The following is a 21,737-nucleotide window of genomic DNA, read 5'->3' as shown; positions in this document are numbered from 1 at the left end:
GCGTTCACAGGAGCTCAGTCCGTCAGTTCGCCTGATGATGGCGATATTGTGCCCGTTGGACACTACAGACCGGCAGTACACCCGTGGATATTTTGATTATCAAATACGCCGGGAGAAACTCAAGATTCACTACACTTATTTGTTTGCTGTAGATAACCCTTTCTCTCCCTCTACGAATTTACTCACCCCCCCCATCTCCTCACCTCCTCTTACGCACACACACTTCATGCCATTACTCAATCGACGGCTCCCTAGTGCCTAAGGAAGTGTATCATTCACCGAAGTCTTCTTTTATTTGTGGCTAAAATTTCTCTTCTCCCAAATTCAACTTAGGACATCCTTATTAATTACACGATCTCTACAAACAGTCGCAATCATTCTTCTGTAGCAACAGGTTCCAAAACTTTAAACATTCTCGTTCCATAAACCGGTTGTCGTCGACGTCTCAGTTCGATACGTGGATTCACTCTAGACAAGCAACTTCACAAATTACTTCCCAAAACATAAATTTGTGTTCGATATTAGTAGAGAAACACTTTCTACTATTAGTAATCTAATTTATCTGCCCTTTCTACATCGAACGTCATCATTTATTACGCTGCCCAAATTGAAACACTTGCCTATCGCTTTTAGTGTATCGTTTCCTACTGTAATTCCCTCATCATCACTTGCTTTAATTTGATAACATTCTATTTCTTTTGATGTATTCTAGTTGACATTGACCCTATAACCTTTTTTAAAGATACTATACATTCCATTTAACTTATCACCCAGGACCTTTGCCATATCTAACAGAACTTACTACAGACTGAAAAACTTTGGATACAACCCTGTATCGTTCCCCCCTCGACAACTGCTTCCCTTTCATAGCCTTCATTTTTCTATTTCTGCAGTCTGTTTTCGGTACACATCGCAAATTACCTCTCAATTCCTGTGTTTTATCAATGTTATCTTCGGTTTCCTACAGCGCTTTGTAGTCAACACTGCGAACGGATTTTCTAGATCTACAAATGCTTTAAACGTAGATTAATCTTTCTTTAGTATATATGCGTCTTAACGTCAGTATTGCCACATTTTTCCAAAATCAAGATTTTTTTCGGGGTCAGCTTCTGCCTCTTAGAAAGAATTAGTTCAAATACTTATATTATACAGTTACGTACATCGAATGCTAATTACATAATTTCCTGCTGGTATACCTAATTTACTACTGAAAATATCGGGGAATATTACATGTCATTTACGGAAAAAAGAACTTACAGAGAAGAAGTTTTCGACAAAGATCAGATGTGTTACTAAGCATTTCATATGTTACTCAGAGAAAAATTAAAATGTGTTCTCAGTTCTTGTACTCTGATCGTGTATTTACCATTAATAGCAGTTGCAGCATGTCAAAGCAGTTCACGAAGGATCCACACCCTGTTGTGAAATCTTCGTTGCGCTTTGTGCAGATCAAGTTCAAATCCATTTGCAACCATATTTGTGCTACCTTCGAGCAACGGAAAAAGAGACCACTCTTTGTTGGTTACTAAGGAAACGGCTTTTATCTTTGAAATATAAGCACAACATGACACATTAATCCTAAAATACTGTGACACTATATCGTTTGTGAAAAGTGAAAAGCAACAAAAGCGGTAAGGAAAAGTTCTAAAATTGACTGCACTTTTGATGTTGGATAACACGTACGCTTGCTTGGACTTACAAGGCAGTATAACTTGACAATGAAGTACGATTCACAGATAGATTGCTAATAGACATATATACAATGGGAAGTGGACGTGCTTTCGACTTGTACTCCATTGTTTCACTTCTTGTGGTAAACATGTGCGTCGTACTTCCTCGGTAGTGGTTCTAAGAATTTCTCTCAACCTAATCATTTTAATGTAGTAACAGGGAATAATTTCAATATCCTCTATAGAACGGCACATATACATTATTTAAATTTTGTAATGCAGTTTTAAATAGATGGTAACACCATCGATAACAAATTTATTCCGTAAGAAGCTTCCAATAATTGATTATTCACCTGACTGGCCAATGGCCCCATTCCAATGTCGGATGATCCGCCCAAAACGTCTCCATTACTGAAATGTAGAAGTTCTGCAATTGAAAATTACATTGTATCGTCTTCAGTTAGGAAATGTTACTTGAAATAAGTCATTTATTAAAGGTTAATTGAGTTACAGTTATTTATCTTAGAACAGTATTAAACATAACATTTATTTTCATATTTGGAATATGTGGCACTTGATAAATTACAACGTGTATGACAGCGAATTACTTTCTTTATAACTTAAGTTTTACTCCTGACGTGCTTCATAGAGAGGTTCACCAATATTTTATGAGGGATTAGTCTAATGTCTCATTGTAACTGCTTTACTTTCTCTGGTCCCATTTTCTGATAGGTATGCAAACAACAATTTTGTTACCATTTCGATGCCAAAATCAAAATGTTCATTAATTCGTAACATTGAATTCACAGAGTTTTTGCGATGCACAACATATTTAAGCATTTTTTCCCCATTTACACCTTCTAATAGATATTAAATGGACATGTGATTTGTTCTCGTTTTAAGGCTGTCACGCTTCTCTCATAAAAACCACAAAAATTTAACTATTAACGTAATCTTACTTCATACTCAACCAGTCGTATTTTACAGCTACTACCCCATCGTTGCATGCCCTTTTACGGCCCTGTTACGGCCATTGATATTCACTAAACGATGTTACTGATTAACCAGATTTACTAAGCCATCACTTGCAGCCTGATTCATTTTTGTTTTACCTTAACGTCTAACTTTCGGTTATGTGTCAATATCACATACGAAACATTTGAGATTGAGATTCAGTCTCGACACACATCATACGAACAAAAATATTATAACAGCGGCTGTGGAAAGATCAAAGACCATTCACTGTCAGACCGAATAATTTTCGCTGTTGCTCTTCAGAATCAAAGTTAGGATTAACCAAATCTTGAATTCGTAAAATTGTTCCCCAGCTGTATTTCGTGTACGTAAATATCATATCGAGTTCTTCTAGTTAATACTTTCTTCGACAATACAAAATAACGCTGCCGCACGATGACGTCATTTAGCGAAGCCTTCTGGTGGAAAACATAAATTATGCAGTACACTGTTGTATATTATGGATGAAAACGGATCAGACTTTAGTAGTGAAGCATACTTCACGCTTAACATTATGGGGCAATGAAGCAGTAAATGGTGACAACATTAACCAGCAATGAGTGAATTTTATTAATAATCTTCATCAATATTTGTAGTCAAAAAATTTTGTGTGTAGCTCTTCCTTGGTTCTTTAGTATTTCGGGTTCTCAAGATGATTGTCGTAGCTCTCTTTTTATTGATAATTTTCGTATCACTTGTGGTACTGAAATATTTAACAAGTAGTATCTGTATGTATAGCATTCGACAAATAAATGACATTTCAGTAAGTTTTCCAACTGAGATCTTCCTGCCAGCCCATCTTTTTCATGAGGTGTTAATACGAAATAATACACACCTTAGCATACTGTAATAAGTAATGTTACAGTAATAGAGGAAACAGTAAAACAATACAGTCGTAACATCACATTTATGGCCAACAAAAGAGAGGAAGGTTAATATCGGTAAAAGAGGTGTAGAAAGGCATTAAAAATCGTCCCTAGTTATTACGCTGTATAAAATATCCATTCTGCTGTAAATAAGTCTCATATTTTAGTAGAATTAAGAAAAAATACTATAATGCGTCAGTACTAGTTGCTATATTACACTAACTTTGCTTTCTTCCTGAATGATTGTCATTCAACGAAGAGAAATTAGAATTTTAAAACGAAGCTTACATCCGCTTTGGTTATGCTCCCATAATGCGAATGTTCATCATTCGGCGAGAGGATTAATATTTCCCTATCATATGTTTGGCTACATTTCTGTGCAGTGTTTTAGAAACTTTTAATGCCATATTGACCTGTCTTCATCATACATAACTACTACATAATGCATCTAACTCGCAAATTACTTCTTCAGCTGATATAACAATATTCGTTATAAGAATATACACTGTGACAAATAATTGTCATAAAATTGTGCCATCCGGGGGCTGGCGTGCACCACATCGCCAATTGAAACTGAGTTCCTGAGAATTACTTGGATAGCTCATGTCTCCAGAGTAAGAAATGAAATGTAGCAAGTTGAAGCTTTGTGTCAGGACGTGAGGCGTGATCATCTACGGCCCACAGTAAGTCCGGTATTCGCATTGTAATCGCAGTGTGACACATCGTCTTCACGTTTCACGGTTCTCTAATCATTTGCTTTATAACGAGTAATTTTCGGTGACTTTTACCCTCCACCAATTTTAGTGGTAGCTAAACAGCAGTTGGCCCAATCAGTTATCACTGATGGGAGCCTTGTCCGAAAAACAGAAGTTTCAGAAGACAAAGATAAACGGTTCAATGGCATACAACGTTAGCATTTACTAATTGTATTACTCTAAAGTGATCCTAAGCTGAGGCAAATTTTCTTACCCATGACCTGCCAGTGACATTCGAGAAATGAGTTTGATTGATGAACATGTCAATATAAAATTAACCAAAAGAAAAATATTAAAAAATTCGTTTGAATTGACTAATGTTCTAGGTAGCTAATTGGTCGTTTTAATGAAAGTGAACAGCAACTGTTGCGTCGTGCCGACCAAACAGAAATTCCTCTTGAGATATGAAATACACTCGGTTGTTTATTAAATACCTGACACTAAGAAGAGATGACTGTGTTACATGCGGAATTCATCTTGTGTAGCATAGGAGAATGTGAAATTTATCGGTGCTGTTCTTAATCCCTGTTAAGAGTAGATTGTTTAATTTATTCTCTAAACAGTTCACTAGGGTATGCAATACAACCGGTACACATTTATCGCCTTTGCTTTGTCAGACGTATTCAGATAACAGTCCATAAGTGCTTTCGATACACTTCGGTTAAATAATAAACAAGAAGTTTTATTAGTAATTTGTTAATTACTTGCAGAAAGACAATCTTAATGGTCTTGGCCTTCGCAATATGAAAGAAGAAGGCATCAGTGTTTTACGACGAACGTTTCTCAGACACTGTAGCTATTCATTATCTTCATGGATTTCATCACATTCCTGTGCTGTCACAAATGTAAAATTGTAATGGTTTAACTTCCTTATTATTCTTGAAATTTTCCCAACAGAAAGTGTCACTAAAACACACACACTTTGAATCCATAGCTTATACAGATCTTATTTTACTTACCTGTACTTGTTGTACAACGGAAATATTAAAGTAAATCGAAACGATATTGATATCTATTCAAAAAAGGGCACAATGACGGAATGACTTATTTGTTCTCTACTGAGATTGTCAAGTGGTTGTTCGCTAACGAGACTGTCATAGACACTTGGGAAACTGTTCGTTACTGTTGAACTGTATTCAGAATCAGTGGATTAGACTACTTTCTAAGAGTTCTCCTCATGAAGTCTTCGGGGAGCATGTATCACAATGAGCCAAGTATAGTCTTAGAGTTTGTTATGTATGTGCGGTGGGTAGCAGGTGTGGTCACACGCTGATGGCATGGCGGCGGTCCCCTTGGCCTGCGCTCCACTACGCGTGTCCCGCTCGCTGGTTGTGGAGGGCTGGCGCCTGCAGTGCCGGCTGCCTCAGAGCTGACTGTCCGACACCTCCCGGGGGCCTCCAGCCGGCATCACGTCGCCTACCCTGCAACACAGCACGCATACAGTCGTCACAGCGTCAGGAACGCAAACTGCCAGAGCAGGTACGGGTCCATTGTTTCATAAATGTGTTGGTCGCTATGCAAACCAAAGACAACGTAGGTTTAGAACTGACAGAAAATATGAGTTTTGATGTGAAAAAGTCTTAAACCCTTTAACTGCTAGAGCTATCATTTGAGCGACAAACTGGAATCTTCACCCACGACAATGCGCATCTACGAAGGATCTATGGAACCGTGCACCAACTGCAAGGCGTATTATACCAAAAATAAATAAAACTGTGTTCTGGTTCAAGCCCCTCCACATGACATACTTATGAAAGTACACTCCTGCTGCAAGGCTCATCATATGAAGGACTAATGAAAGCTTGCGCTTACTCCGAGCATCGTCACACGAGGCACCAATGAAACTAAGGCCTAACTACAAGGCTCAACATAAGATAAACTAAGTGAAACCTAGCCCTCATACTGAGGTCCATCACATGACACACCAACGAAATTGATTCCTAACTATGAGGCCCATCGTATGACAAAGCAAAGCAATCTGAGTCCTCATTATGGGGTCTATGACATGATACACCAATGGAAATTACCCCTGGTTATGAGGTGCCTCGTATGAGAAACCACTGAAACTGAGTCTTTACTATGAGATCTATCGCATAATGTATCAATGAAAATAACATGTTACTATGAAGTGTATCAGGTGAAAGACCAGGAAACCGAATGCCTACTATGGGTTCCATCACACAATGTATCAATGAAACTAACCCTAAGTTCAAAAATGGTTCAAAGGGCTCTGAGCATTATGCAACTTAACTTCTAAGGTCATCAGTCGCCTGACTAACCTAAGGACATCACATACATCCATGCCCAAGGCAGGATTCGAACCTGCGACCGTAGCGGCCGCTCGGTTCCAGACTGTAGCGCTTAGAAACGCACAGCCACTTGGGCCGGCTAACCCTAACTACAAGGCCTGTCATATGGCAATATATCAATGAAAGTATACCTTCCCTAGAAGACCCAACACATGTCAGAGCAAAGAAAATGTGCTCTGCTTACTGACTGGTCATATGACAGACCAATGAGAGTGTGCCCACACAAGCCACTCAATACTGCATCCCATAATATGGAACAGTATTTTTCAATGTTGAGAAAAGCTGGTTGTTCTATTTCAGTAGTAAGATGTTGCATTTATACAAAAAGAAAAAAAATAGTGATATATTACTTGTGAAATTTAATAACATGATATAATTCATAAGATATAGGACAATAATCGACAGACATATGCACAGCTTAGCCAGTGCATATCAAAAATCAAATTCAAAGAGAAATGTGGGAAATGTGTAATTGATTTTGTGTATCTAGCATCGTGTCGTGCATTCGTTCTCAGACACACTATTTTCGTGAACAAATATGCTGAGTCGCGCGAACGATTCGGTACCACGTATGGCAACATCGCGCTCTTATCTCAGTTCTTAAAGGGTTCGATATAATTCGATGTTGGTTCTACGAAGGCAGTCGCGACCAGGTGAAAGACAATTTCTATTAAAGTAATGTAAACAGTCGGTAATTCACCCACGTATAGCGTGCTTGTAGAATTTCGATCTCGTTTGAAGAGAAAGGACATTCACTACCGAGCTACCCCTTCATAGGACACTTACCAGATAAGCAAAAACGAAACCGACATTGTTAACAGGCATGGTGGTACATATAGAGATTCCACGTCACCCTTTCTTTTTCAGCTAGGAGCTAACGAGAAAATAAATCTTTAGTGTTGATAAAGTAAGAACGGTTCTGATGAATATCAATAATGGGAGAAGTTTTTATTAAATTAATAGGCTTCTCAAAGTGAGAGTCTCATCAGCCTCACGACGACATTGTGCATTTATTAATAAAAAGTGAGAAAGCAATTGTTCTAGGAAATTTAGACTGTACAGTGCTTTAAAATTTATGGATTACGTATCTCTTAAAGTAGCAGCTACCTACAAAAATAGGTCAGTTTCTAAATGTATTGCCATTTCATTCATATCTGTAAAATTGAACTTCCCATATTTACGAATTTTTATTGTGTATTATACATGTATACAGAATATATCCGCTATGTGTTTTCAGGAGCATTTTTTCCGTCGTTTCGGCAAATACTTTCAGTTTGGTTTTTGCAGTGTGTTGATGGAATCGGCTCATGCCACCCTGGCCCGTACTGTGAGCTATCGCCAAGCAAGAGCGCTAGTCGATCTCTGCTGGAGTACTGGTTATTCTCCGTGTTTCACTATTCGTGTTAGTTCAAAAATGGTTCAAATGGTTCTGAGCACTATGGGACTTAACTGCTGTGGTCATCAGTCCCCTAGAACTTATAACTACTTAATCCTAACTAACCTAACGACATCACACACACCCATGCCCGAGGCAGAATTCGAACCTACGACCGTAGCAGTCGCGCGGTTCCGGACGATTCGTGTTAGTAACTACTGTTAAAACAGGTGTCGCCCAAGACTAATGTGGGACGTCCCTATCCAGTGGGCACATAGAATCCCGCTTTAATAATCATCTTGTTTGTAACAAGAACAAACCGAGGTCTTCTGTTGACAGCGAGCTTCGCATGAAATGTATGATGAAGTGTATTTGTATGGGCCATTCCATCTACACAATACAAAAGCGAAATAGCAAGTATCTGCTGAAATACAAGGGAAAAAGTGCGTGACGACTCTTAGGAGAGACATTTAGTTACATTTCATAGTTATAACATGACATAAAGCATTCGAATACGAATAACTGGAACTTATCCTATGTTTTTGATCCAATTTTGGGGACGCAGAGTGGTATCGGCCCCTTCGGACGATGTTTAAATGACACTGATGGCGAAACAGAAAACTTTCCACGTCCTGGCCAGTTTCATTCATGTTAGATCTCAGTTACTTCCATCAAATGAATCTTAACACTGTCAAACACTGTCCTGTGCATTGTCCCTGCAGGAGCTATCAGAACTTTTTTTTTATTGCAGAGTACTTCATAACAAGAGCTTCCTCTTCAATTCTCGACATACTAAAGAGTTAACTGCGATAAACGTTCAGTAAAATAACTGCTCAATTTTGATGTCGTCGTTTTTATATCTCGAGCAGCTCGCGTAATACTAAGGCCATTGACGTTACGTAGGGCACCACATACCGTGTGCAATTCTCGTAATTAAACACGAATTAGAGGAATGTAGCAACATGTTTGACAGTTCCCAAAAAACAGAACACTGGAACACCAGGTCAGTTGGAGACCAAATGGAAAAATGGGTAACTTTTATCTTGGGTATTAATAAACCACTTCAGCTGTATTTAATCCATTATTTTTAGATCACTACCGGTTTCTTGGTACTTTCATATCTTCAGGCGAACATACACCTAAAACACTAGAGCTAAAAAGCTCGGAACTTTCTACTCAATATTTGTTGTCCACCAGTGGTGACGCAGTTGAAGCGTTTATTAATGCCCAAGGTGATTACCCGTAGCTACGGTTGTCTTATCTGCAAGGATGTCTGGCGAGAAGCTTTTAGATTTAGGAAAGAGTAGTTCAGAGACAGATGTAACACGTTAATTAGTGTGTTTCAGACAAGAACTTTTTTCCCTTTTTTAAAAATAATCAAGCTGAAACGCTTTAGTAATCATTCAGGACCTTTTATTGGAAGAAATTATTACAATTATTAATCCTGTGTGCAGCAAGGACAATTCCCAAGCTCGGGTGATTTAGTGGTGCTGTCCAGGAGGGACACAGTAAGCCCTTTGACACCCATGCGTATTCGCTCCCTCCCACTGGGCTGCGGTTGCCCACCCAGTGCTGTGACATTTCCGTTAGTACGCTAATGACCATATCACCCCTCCCGCCACCCCCCCCCCCCTCCCCCCACCACCTATCCACCCTAGACTGATGCACGCTGGCATTCCCGATGACCCCATCACCGTCCTTTGATATTAGCTCCGTTCACAGCCGCAACAGTTATTTAGTATTCCTCTTGGAAAAGGAAACGCGTTCAACCAGCAAGCGGTTAGGTGATGACACTTCTGTAGAAGGAAATAGATTGTTCTCACACACGATATCTTGCAAATAGCACACGCAGGAGAACCGTAAAATTTTTATTCTTTCAAATTACATAACCCGATCCCAAGGAAACACATTGCCGACTAATAAAAAGTTACGAGCGTACATAGTATTGCAGCAGATACTTGGAAGTGGTCGTGGAATCATTCGCTGACAGAACCCAACGTTCAATATTATACGGCGATTATTCAGCAGCAACGAAAGTAACTTAGTGAGAGTAAAAGCATAGCAACATTCTGAAGTAGCGTTTAGTGATGGAAGCAATACTTAAGAAAAACCAACATCATATTATACTAAATTAGATGCACTTTTCGTTTCGTAGACCCTTTGGGAGAAGGTTCTCCAGGCGCAAAACATGTCAGAAAACACGAATACACAATCAATATTTACAGAGAAAGAGAAGGCGTTCCATTGTAACTCCCACATATCGCAAGTGAAATTTCGTCATGCATGCGAAATTAGTCAAAAAAATCAAAACAATATTTTTCTTTAAAGGTAATACCAAATTTATCACAAGAAATTTAAATGTTTAGGACATTAACGTACATATGAGGATTTTTGAGATATTGCAGCCATGCGTGATAATATAGAAAAATCGTCCTACAACGTTTGTTTAGATTGATCTCATGACTCCTCTGAAGTTGTACGGACGTACTACTCACATTGTTTGATATTATTAATAATATAAACGCATCAGTCAGTTTAGTTAAGAAATTCTGAAGTGGAGTAAGAGTTGGCTACCAGTAAATCCTTTAAGCTCCTGTTTAACTGAACTTAATTAGTAGTTAAACTAGTTATGGCTGCTCGTAAGTTACTGTTCCTTAATTGGTCTCCAGCCAAAGTTCTTGAGTTCATACCAAAAGTAATTCTTCTTAAAACTTTGTGGATCCAGAAAACCTTTTGATTTTCTTGATGGATACCCCAAGTAAACGATCTTGAATGAAAGGAAGCAAAGCTTTGTTCTTTTCATATGGCCTACATCTGCCAGTATCCGCGTTTCAAACAGAGATATGTTGAGGCGTTTCACCAGTTCTGTGTTACGCTCCTCACTGTCGAAGTTATCATCAAGCTGTAATCCTAGGAATTTAACACTTCATTAGGAATATACTTGGAGGAAAACCACTTCTGACTTTTAAACTGCATATAGAATGCCTTTTCAAAGTTTAGTGTCAAAGATCCATCTAGGTACCAATTATTCGTATTAATGTTCATGAGCATTTCATTAGCCGATTTTTCTAAAACTATATTTGATTTGCTACCTTTTCCAATGTTTGTATCACCTGCAAACAAAACAAACTTGACATCTGGTAATGTTACCGATGAAAGGAAACTGATACCCACAGTAAAAAGTAGAGGTCTAAGCTGTAACCTCGTCGGAGATGAGTTATAATTAATTCACAGTAGGAATGTATCAGATAGTTTCATACAGGTCTTTTTCGTAATGACACTGTTTCCTGTCACACAGATACGATAGCTAATGATATGGTGTCTAAATTGTAAAAGAAGATACTGTAATTTACACAGTACCTTTCATCTGTAACAACCAGCAAGTTAATTGTCTACTGAATTAAGTACGTTCTAGATGTATGTGTAGATAGTCTCCTCAGTGCTGGAACCTTCTACTAGTCCCAACAGCATCTTTGACTACATATTATTTAAGATGGTTAAGAAGATGATTCGCATAGACTGTTCTACTATTTTTGACAGTTCCAGTAAAAGTCAAATTGGATGGAAATTTGATAGAATTCATTTTGCTTTTTTCTTACTCAAATGGTTAACTTCAGCATGTTCCTACCCTTCAGGAAATATTCCACTGAGAAATGACTAGTTACACAAATAACTTTATACGTTACTCAATTTAGAAGCATTCTCACAAAGTAGATTACTTGGCATTTTATTATGGCTAATAGCATTTTGTGATTTAAAAAAAATATAGTGGTCATTACACCTGTTGGTATAGTTAGCGTCGTATTCACACTGCTGAAGTTGTTTGTAACGACTGGTTTGAGTTACTTCATAGCAGCATCTACTGAGACTGACAACCCCTCACTTAATAAAACATTTTACAAGGCTGCACACATCTGTAAATCAATATATAATTTACTATTGTTGCTATCTTCTCCTACTCATATGTGGTTCTTTCACTCTCTTCCTTCATTTTTATCCCATATTTTCTACATCTTTTTATATGATGTGACTATATTCTTCTCGTAATGCGTTTGCTTTCATGTCTATATTACTATCTTCAATATTTTGTGGTATGCGTTTTGTTATGACTTGTAGTGTCAGCCAACACTGAGAAAATTACGCACTAAGTTAGTGTAATGTAAATGTTTAATTTGCTAGCAACATTTTTCGGACGCCACTGTCAGGTTCTTGTATTAACTGAGAGAGTGTGGTTCCGCCGGCCGTTGTGGCCGAGCGGTTCTAGGCGCTTCATTCTGGAACCGCGCGACCGCTACGGTCGTAGATTCGAATCCTGCCTCGGGCATGGATGTGTGTGATGTACTTAGGTTAGTTAGGTTTAAGTAGTTCTCAGTTCTAGGGGACTGATGACCTCAGCACCCATAGTGCTCAGAGCCATTTGAACCATAGTGTGGTTCCGAAACATGTTGTGATAAGTAATTGAATATATTTGACAGTTGGTGCGTAACTTTCTCGGTGATTTTTGCTGATACAGTTGTACTATTGTTGCACTGCTGATCACCTGTAACATTAAATACAGAACTGTTTATGACTCATAAACAGTTACCTTTTTGTCTTACAAGTCACTTTTATTCCATAAGTGAAATTAAATTGGTTTAATTTGGATTAGTTTAGCAGGGAAACAGTTTTAAAATATGGTAAAGTGTTGCATGTTTCATCTACCCACTTAAACCGAAATTTAACAAAAGGAACTGCATGTCATGGTCTGAGCGGCTGTTGACTGTTGGTTCTGTAACATAATTTTCTCGCATTCGGCAGGTTGACGGTTCAATCCCGTCTCCAACCATCCTGATTTAGGTTTTCCGTGATTTCCATAAATCGTTTCAGGCAAATGCCGGGACGGTTCCTTTGAAAGGGCACGGCCGATTTCCTTCCCCATCCTTCCCTAACCCGACTTGCACTCCGTGTCTAATGACCTCGTTGTCGACGGGACATTAAACACCACTAACCTAACCTAACCTAATATAATTTTCTTCATAAAACCTATCTGTAAACATGTTTTCTGCAGCTAATAGCCTTAGATGGAAAATTTACAGTAGTAATTGAGTGACAAGGTATCCGTCTGTATCTATTCTTGTTGGAAGAGTTTTTAAGAAAATGAAAATTAAAATCTCCAGCGACCTCTATTTCTGTGTTTTTTGCTCTTAAATAGGTCAATACAGATTCAAAATGCAGACATTAAAAATACCTGCAGCGGCTCGATGTACATCTGCTACCATGAGGGATCTGTTGCGAAAGCCTAGTTCTACCACATTTGATTCCATTTGCTGCTCTAAACAAAATTCATGAAAATCTATGTTCTGAAAATCATAACACTTTCTACTTTCTGTGTTTCTGTTCTACACAAATTAGGTTCTAAACTAAGCCTTGTAACTCTTAACATACCTATAGTACAGGTCATATGCTGTCCAGATATAATGTAAATGATTCATTCATTAATTTTACATCTTAGTACTCTAATAAAGTTAGCTAGCTGCATTTCACTCTGACCGAGATAAAATTTCTTCTGATTGCTGATGGTAGTTTGTACTGAAGCAGTGAGCCAGGATTATATTATCGAGCTACTTTCTCACACTGGAGGTATCTGTCAATCTAAATGTCTCTTAAAACTTTATTTCTTTCTGTCTTCGCTGTCTTAAAAAAGGTACCACTCTGACACCTATAAGCACTGGCACTGTACCAATCATGACAGTGATTCCTCCCACCGATTTTCTTTTACTGAAAACACATTCATATGATTTATCGGCCTAGAAAACGCGTTACAAAATTTTAAATTCACTGGTAAATAGGCATAAGTTATAGGTAAGACTGATAACACAAAAGAACTAAGAGGGAGAAAATAAGAATGGGACATAAAGAACGAAGTACTCGCAATAAAAAGAGCATAGGATAGGGATGTAGTCTTCCGCCGTTTCCGTTCACTCCACACATCGAAGAAGAAATGATGGATATAACAAAACAGTTAAAGAGTGAGTTTAAAATTAACGGCGGTGACGTTGATATCCTCAGTTGAAGTGGTAAAGAACTACAAAGCTTTTTGGAACTCGTCTTATTCTGCTTTTAAGAGTGGCGAATGGTGTTAACTGTATTTGTACGCCTTTCTTGATACTCTAAGGGGCAAGATGCATTTTGCACTCCAAGGAAAAATAATACACCCGTTAGAGTTCTCACTAAACACAAAAGATTTCTCGTGCATATTGGGAGCTGGACCCAGGTTGTTCACTAAGATTCTGTTGTCTGCAGTGGGGTATCAATATTGGAAATTCTGCAGCATTTACACAGAATCACTGCTAATTGCAGTCAAAGACCGGTTCCTTTGAAGGTGGAGAAATTCAAGATAATGCCCTTAGCAATGAGTATGAACCCGCTAATACCAGGCTGCGAGATGTAGTGAAGTGTAAGATGTTTTGTTGTGGTCTTCAGTCCAGAGACTGGTTTGATGCAGCTCTCCATGCTACTCTGCCCTGTGCAAGCCTCTTCATCTCAGAATAACTACTGCAACGTACATCCTTCTGAATCAGCTTAGGGTATTCACTTCTTGATCTCCTAGTGAGTTAACGAGCTTTGTGCTCTCATTTAAATATATGGTCGAAAGAGTCAGCCTACAGGAATTGTGAAACGAACTCTGTTGTCCGGCACTACGTACCACAAAGGGCGCAGATTCAGCACAAGGTGGGGAAACTTACAGAAATCTATTGTCTATTGAGGTGTAAGTGCTGTAGTGTGCAAGTAAGACAGACAAGAACCTGCTTCATTGGGAAACCCAATAGCAGACCTTTGTGGCCGAAGAGATGTAGCAGTGCTAGATATGTCGAACATAAAATCGGCTATAAAGGGAAACATTGTTGGAAAATATTGAATTCTGTAGTGACGCAGGGAAAGAAGCCACAGTAATTTTAACCTTCCATCCTCCATAAATTGTCTTGGTGATCCCAATAAAACTTGAATACCGATCGTATCTACAATACTTTAGGATTTACTGTTAAAGTGAAATTAACAAGTTTTGTAACAAAGACCTGAGTGATAAATTCTGAACGCTTTGGTCGATCTTAATGATAGACATTTCATATAGAAACGGAAAATTAAAATGGCCTACTTTGAAAATATCAACTCTGTAACTTTATTTGTTTAAAAGGTATAGTAAATTTCAATTCTCAGTATTTTCAGTTAAGTATCAAATTATCATTTGCTCCATACAAAACACATTGAACGATGACAGCATGACACCTTACTGAATCATTTGGTAACAGAATATTTGTTGTAAAGTTTAGTGCATATTAGTTACTTTTGTTCTTTATTATTTATCAGAAAGCTCATTGGTGCAAGGTTACTGGCCGTGACAATCAAAGTTAAGAAGGAAATTGTATTGTTTTTATGTAAAAGAATTTAACGTTTGTTACGGCATGGGTATAATCGTTACTTTATCTAGAACGTGAAAGTGGTCAAGATTAGATTATTTAAATTTGTTATCATTTGAATTAATGTCGAATAAGCCGCATCCAATCAGATGTACAGCTCCAGGAAAGGGAAGTACACTAGTCAGTTGAGTGAAGATGTTCGGCGCGCGGTTAACGCTGCCAGAGACGGGCAGAGGGACAGTTCCTGTCTAGACACCAAAGGGGACAGTTCGGGTGGAGACGCGAAAGTGGACGGTCGGTCCTTAGGTAGCTAGGAAGTGAAACGGCATACAAAGTTTCGCGTTGTGTGGTATCACGGGACTTAGTCTCAGAGCGTTGAGCAGCCGCGCGCCTGTTGTGAACTCTAACTGTTCGTGTACTTAAGGAGGCGGGGTGTTGGACTTGTGTTTCACGATGAGATTGTAAATGATCGAACTGTATCAAATAGATATGCGCTCGAGTGTAACAGTAACTCTAAATGCGACCGCTTTCGCTATTATTTTGCTTTCTGAATAAACATGTTCCTAACCAAATCGCAACGGTGTGGTCTACATCATTTATGGGTCGTTATTTAGTTCCCGATACTATTATTACTGTTACTAAATGTTACATTATCTCCGCATTTCGCAAACTTGGCATCTGGCAGACATTTAACCAAAGGGTCACAAGCGTCTAATTTAGGGTGTGTAGTGCGACACGTGCGGTTCACCCCCTAGACGAGTTTTTACCAAGATATTTCAACGAAGAGGAAATGAATTTGAGCCCGAACATCTTTGGGAATGTTTGCTCCCATCCCTCTGTGATTTTTACAATCCACGATTCCCTTCAGTACTAAACCGATGATCCCTTGATGTCTCAGAACGTGTTCTACCAACCGATTCCTTCGTTTAGTCAAGCTGTACCACAAATTCCTCCACTCCCCAATTCTTTTCAGTACCTCCTCTTTAGGTATGTGCTCTAGCCATGTAATACTCAGCATTCTGCTGTAGCACCACATTTCGAAAGCTTCTATTCTCTTCTTGTGTCAACTGTTTATCGCCCATGTTTCACTTCCATACATGGTTGCACTAAATACAAATACTTTTAGGAAAAACATCCCCACATTAAATCTATACTCGATGTTAAAAAATTTCTCTTCTTCAGAAACCCTTTCCTTGCCATAGCCAGTCTACATTTTATATCCTCTCTACTTCGACCATCATCAGTTACATTGCTACCCAAACAGCTAACTCGTTTACAACTTTAAGTCTCTTATTTCCTAATCTAATACCCTCAGCATCACCTGACTTAATTCGACTACATTCCATTATTCTCATTTTGCTTTTGTCGTTGTTCATCTTATATCCTCCTTTCAAGACACTGTCCATTCAGTTCAACTGCTCTTCCAAGTTCTTTGCTGTCTCTGACAGAGTTACAATGTCGTCGGAAAACCTCAAAGTTTTTATTTCTTCTCCATGGATTTTAATTGCTACTCGAAATTTTTCTGTTGTTTCCTTTACTGCTTGGTCGATATACTGATTGAATAACATCGGGGATAAGCTAGAACCATGTCTCACTCGCTTCTCAACCACTCCTTCCCTTTCATGCACCTCGACTCTTATAACTGCCATATGTTTTCTGTATTTTACCCGTGTCTCCAACAGAATTTTAAAAATGATTATTTGAGTCAACACTATCAAAAGCTTTTTCTAGGTCTGCAAATGCTGGAAACGTATGTTTGCCTTTTCTTAATCTATCACCTAAGATAAGTCGTGGGGTCGGTATTGCCTCGCGCGTTCCAACCTTCCTACGGAATCTAAACTGACCTTCACAGAGGTTAGCTTCTACCAGTTTTTCCATTTCTCTGTAAAGAATTCGTTTTAGGATTTTACAACAGTGACTTATTAAAATGATAGTTCGGTAATTTTACACCTATCGGCACTGTTTTCTTCGGGACTGAAATTATTATGTTCTTCTTGGGGTCCGACGGTGTTCCACCTGTCTCATACATCATGCTCAACAGATGCAAGAGTTTCGTCATGGCTGACTCTCCCAATACTACCAGTGGTTTTAATGGAATGTAGCTTTCTCCCGGGGCCTTGTTTAGACTTAGGTCTCTTAGTGCTATGTCAAATTCTTCACGCAGTATCATATCTCCCATTTCATCTTCATCAACGTCCTTATCAATTTCCATAATATTGTGCTCAAGTAAACCACGGTTGTATAGACCCTCTATATACCCATTCAACCTTTCTGCTTTCCCTTCTTTGCTTAGGACGGGCTTTCCGTCTGAGCTCTTGATATTCATACAAGTGGTTCTCTTTTCTCCAAAGGTCTCTTTAATTTTCCTGTAGGCAATATCTATCTTACTCCTAGTGATACATGCTTGCACATCCATACATTTGTCATCTAGCCATCGCTGCTTATTAATTTTGTACTTCCTGTCGATCTCATTTTTGAGACGTTTGTATTCCTTTTCATCTGCTTCATTTACTGAATTTTTATGTTTTCTCCTTTTATCAGTTAAATTCAAGATCTCTTCTGTTACTCAAAGATTTCTGCTAGCCCTCGTCTTCCTATCTACTTGGTCCTCCTGCTGCCTTCACTATTTCATCTCACAAGGCTACCAATTCTTGTTCTGCTATAATTCTTTCCTCTGTTCTTGTCAATTGTTCCCGAAGGCTCTCTCTATAACTCTCTACAACTTCTGATTGTTTCAGTTTATCCAGGTCCCATCTCCTTAAGTTCCTATCTTTTTGCATTTTTTTTCAGTTTTAATCTACAGTTCATAACCAATAAATTGTGTCCAGATTCCGCATCCGCCCCTGGAAATGTCTTACAATTTAAAATCTGATTCCTAAATCTCTGTCTTAACATTATATAATCTACGTGAAACAATCCCGCGTCTCCAGGTCTCTTCCAAGTATACAGCCTTCTGTCATGATTCTTAAACCATGTGTTAGCTATGATTAAGTTATGCTCTGTGCAAAATTCTACCACGCGGCTTCCCCTTTCCTTTCTTACCCCCAGTCCGTATTCACCTACTACTTTTCATTTTCTTCCTTTTCCTACAGTCGATTTCCAGTCTCCCATTACTATTAATTTTTCGTCTCTCTTCACTATCTGAGTAATTTTCTTTCATCGTATCGTACTTGCTCAATCTATTCGTCATCTGCGGAGCTAGTGGGCATATAAACCTCTACTACTGTGGTAGGCGTGGACTTCGTGTATATCTTAAAAAGTTCAGTAGCAAAGTATTGAGTTTAAGTTAGTAAGAAAACTGAGAAATCAATTCTTGGTAGCGTGACGTGTGACGTGTTAGATGTAGCCACCGAAGCGCCGGACAGGGAAGGGACGACCGACACGCCACAATAAGAGGAGAGAATGTGATTGGCATCTATCCCCTATACACGGGTACGAGGGAACTGAGAGAACTTATGATAGCATGAAACAGTATTGTACTACGTCTGGAATGAAGACGGATACAGAGAAATTTATAAAATCATGCGAGAGTTCGCAGAAAAACGAAATAACACTGGCGAAGAGAAAGCAATTATTAGAAATAACTCCACCCCGGAATTCTTATTTGAAAGATACGATATTGATATCCTAGATCCATTACCACTAGCTAAATCCTGGAACAGATGTATCCTGACGTTTCAGGACTCACTCACAAAGTTTGTCTTGGCCCAGCCAATTAACCGACAGAACGCCGACATGGTTGGGGGTAAGTTAGTGGAAAATGTGATTCTGAAATTTTGAGTCCCTACGTCATGGGTAGTAATTTTATAAGTGATAGTATAAACCAGGCTTGTAAGCGATCCGTAACAGAGAAATTGCAGACAGCTACTTACCATCGTCTATCACACGGCGCCCTAGAAGGTATACATCGTACACTAATCGAATTTCTACGGCACTATGTTAGCCGAAGGCAAGACGATTAGGACTAATGGGTGCCTTCACGAGATTCGTGTACAGCACGACCCATCACAGTACCACAGTGTACACTCCAGTCGAATTGTTTTTCTGGAGAAAGAGCAACTTATCCGGATGGCCTCAGACAAACCCTGCGAACGTAGAGTATAGCTACCAGGATTACGTGACCGAGATCCGACAACGAATGTAGATGCTACATCAGGATGCCTACCTAGTGACACAGGCAAGCAAGAAGAGAAGTAAGGTCAATTACGACAAAACTCAAAACCCAAAGAAATATAGGACGCATGACCGCGTCTTATTGTATGAGGAGTGGGTGCGCGGAGTACGCAGTAAGAAGCTGGGTAGCGAATGACGAGTATTGTTCACTGTGGTTGATGTACAGGGACCAAATGTAATAATTAGAATTAAAGGACAGAAGTGTGTGAAAGTGCGTGAAAATCACTTGAGTTTTCTTGAGTCCTGGGGACAGTTACAAAAGTATACGGACGACAGTCACATATGGGTAGGCAGTAAAAATTGTAATGCATGGCCGGGTGAATTAGTGTCCAGGAAACAGGGTTTGCGAGAATGGAACTGGGAGGTTGAGGACATCTTTTTGTTAAAGGTGCCAGAAGTGAAGCCACTGTGGGTGACAATCATTATGGGGAGTACCTTGCCGGCCTGCCTCGCGGAAGGAGACACGCCGCCGCAGGACGTACGTGCAACAATTTAAATCGGCACTGGGGATGTATTACGACGTCCATGGTATAATTAGTCTGTGTAGTACGACTTCGAGAACTGTGAGTTATTTTAATCTACGAGTACTGCACGAAAAATTTGCGCAGACGCAAGTGTTGGCCAATTGAGCAGTAGCGCACTGTGTGAACAAGTTGCTTCAGGGAAGAGTGAACACTGGAGAATGTGAGAATGTTCAGAAAATGGTAAAATGGCATGAGGGTAAAAGAGCGAAAGGTTTAATTGAGCAGTTGGCTAGGCAAGAGCCCACGAGGCCTAAACGAGGAATACTAAACTTTTTTGGTGAGACGAGCAAGGTACTGTTCGGTACATTAGATGAAGACGATGCAGCATTCTTTCAAAATAAAATACATGTTTTAGAGGAGCAACAGAGGGAGCTGATGGGGTTATCCAAAGAGAAAGTGACGATAACAAGGGCGTCATTGACGGGGGTAAATCAAACGCTGAACACAGTAACCAAGATTGCTCAAATTATCGTTGATAGGATCAGAAAGTTAAGAAAGAATGTGGAAGATTACAAAAACAGTACTAGCAAGAAGGTACAACAGACCCTAATTCTAATAACCATCGAGGAATAGTTAGTGCAAATCATGGCCATTTGTAATAAATTGGAACGAGAATACGAATCATTGGTTTCTGTCTCTCTTAGGACCACACTTAATAATTGGTGTGCAGGTAGTTAAGTATCTGGAACTAATAAAAGGAGGATTAAGAGACACAAAGTTCCCAGTTGAACTCAAGGGTGTCTGTTACTTCGTCTGATATATTTAGACGTATTTTTAACTGGAAATACGTTAATGTATGCATTAAATACACATCTAGTTCACAGTAATGTATATGCACTATGTAAGGTATGGCCGCTACAAATTTAGTACGGTAAGACAAAGGAATTGTTCGTTTATATAGCACCAGAGCCAATGGCCTTGCCGGAGTGGTAACACCGGTTACCGTCAGATCATCGGGCTAGCAGCTGGATGGGTGACCGTCGGGTCTGCCGAACGCTGTTAAAAAGCGGGGTGCATTCAGCCCTTGAGAGGCAAACTGAGGAGATACTTGATTGAGAAGTAGCGGCTCCGGTCTCGTAAACTGACATGCGGCCGGGAGATCGGTGTGCTGACCACGTGCCCCTCGATAGCCGTATCCAGTGACGTTTGTGGGCTGAGGATGACACGGTGGCGGGTCGGTACCGTTGGGCTTCAAAGGCCTGTTCGGGCGGAGACGTAGCACCAGAAAGGGAATTCCTAATTACAGACGAAGCGAAACGACAACTGGCCAGTGACCAGCCACGCTGTAAAACGGTCATTTTGAGAAATCAGATCTGAAATAACATTTCGTCCCAACGTCCAATTACTATCGCGGCCGAAATGAGGCTCGTACGTTACAACCAGTAAGAGAAATTCCCAAAGATTGCAATCTTAAATACATTGCATTAAATGAAAGTATCTGGACGCAGATGCGAGGCAGCGAATGTTTGTACTTTGCCCACCCAATTGACGAAGCCTTAATAATATTATGTAATGATTCGCCACCCACCGACTTTGTTGTGCAGGGCACTGGTAACCTAAGTTTCGTCAGTAAATGTAAGGGATATGCTACACAGATTATGTTTCAGGCCGACTATAACGTTCGTAAAAATGTCGGTAAGATGTTAACCACAGT

At 39.4% G+C, this 21,737-nt stretch overlaps 1 protein-coding gene across 2 annotated transcripts in view; it reads right to left on the bottom strand.

Moving 5' to 3' along the window:
• Positions 1-2,138: 2,138 nt before the first annotated feature.
• The window catches only part of LOC126356006 (diuretic hormone receptor-like), a 673,424-nt gene continuing 653,825 nt past the window's right edge, over positions 2,139-21,737 (bottom strand). The window contains exon 12 of one of the 2 annotated variants that reach the window (XM_050006648.1): positions 2,139-5,726. In XM_050006648.1, coding sequence (XP_049862605.1) covers positions 5,669-5,726 — 58 coding nt within the window. In that variant the 3' untranslated portion in view covers positions 2,139-5,668. The remainder of the gene's footprint in view (positions 5,727-21,737) is intronic. The other variant, XM_050006649.1, reaches the window with a different exon arrangement.

This window comes from Schistocerca gregaria, chromosome 3 (assembly GCF_023897955.1).
Source record: "Schistocerca gregaria isolate iqSchGreg1 chromosome 3, iqSchGreg1.2, whole genome shotgun sequence".
Classification (NCBI taxonomy): Eukaryota; Metazoa; Arthropoda; class Insecta; order Orthoptera; family Acrididae; genus Schistocerca; species Schistocerca gregaria.
Note: the sequence above shows the minus strand (reverse complement) of the source record. Positions and strands in the feature narration are given on the sequence as shown.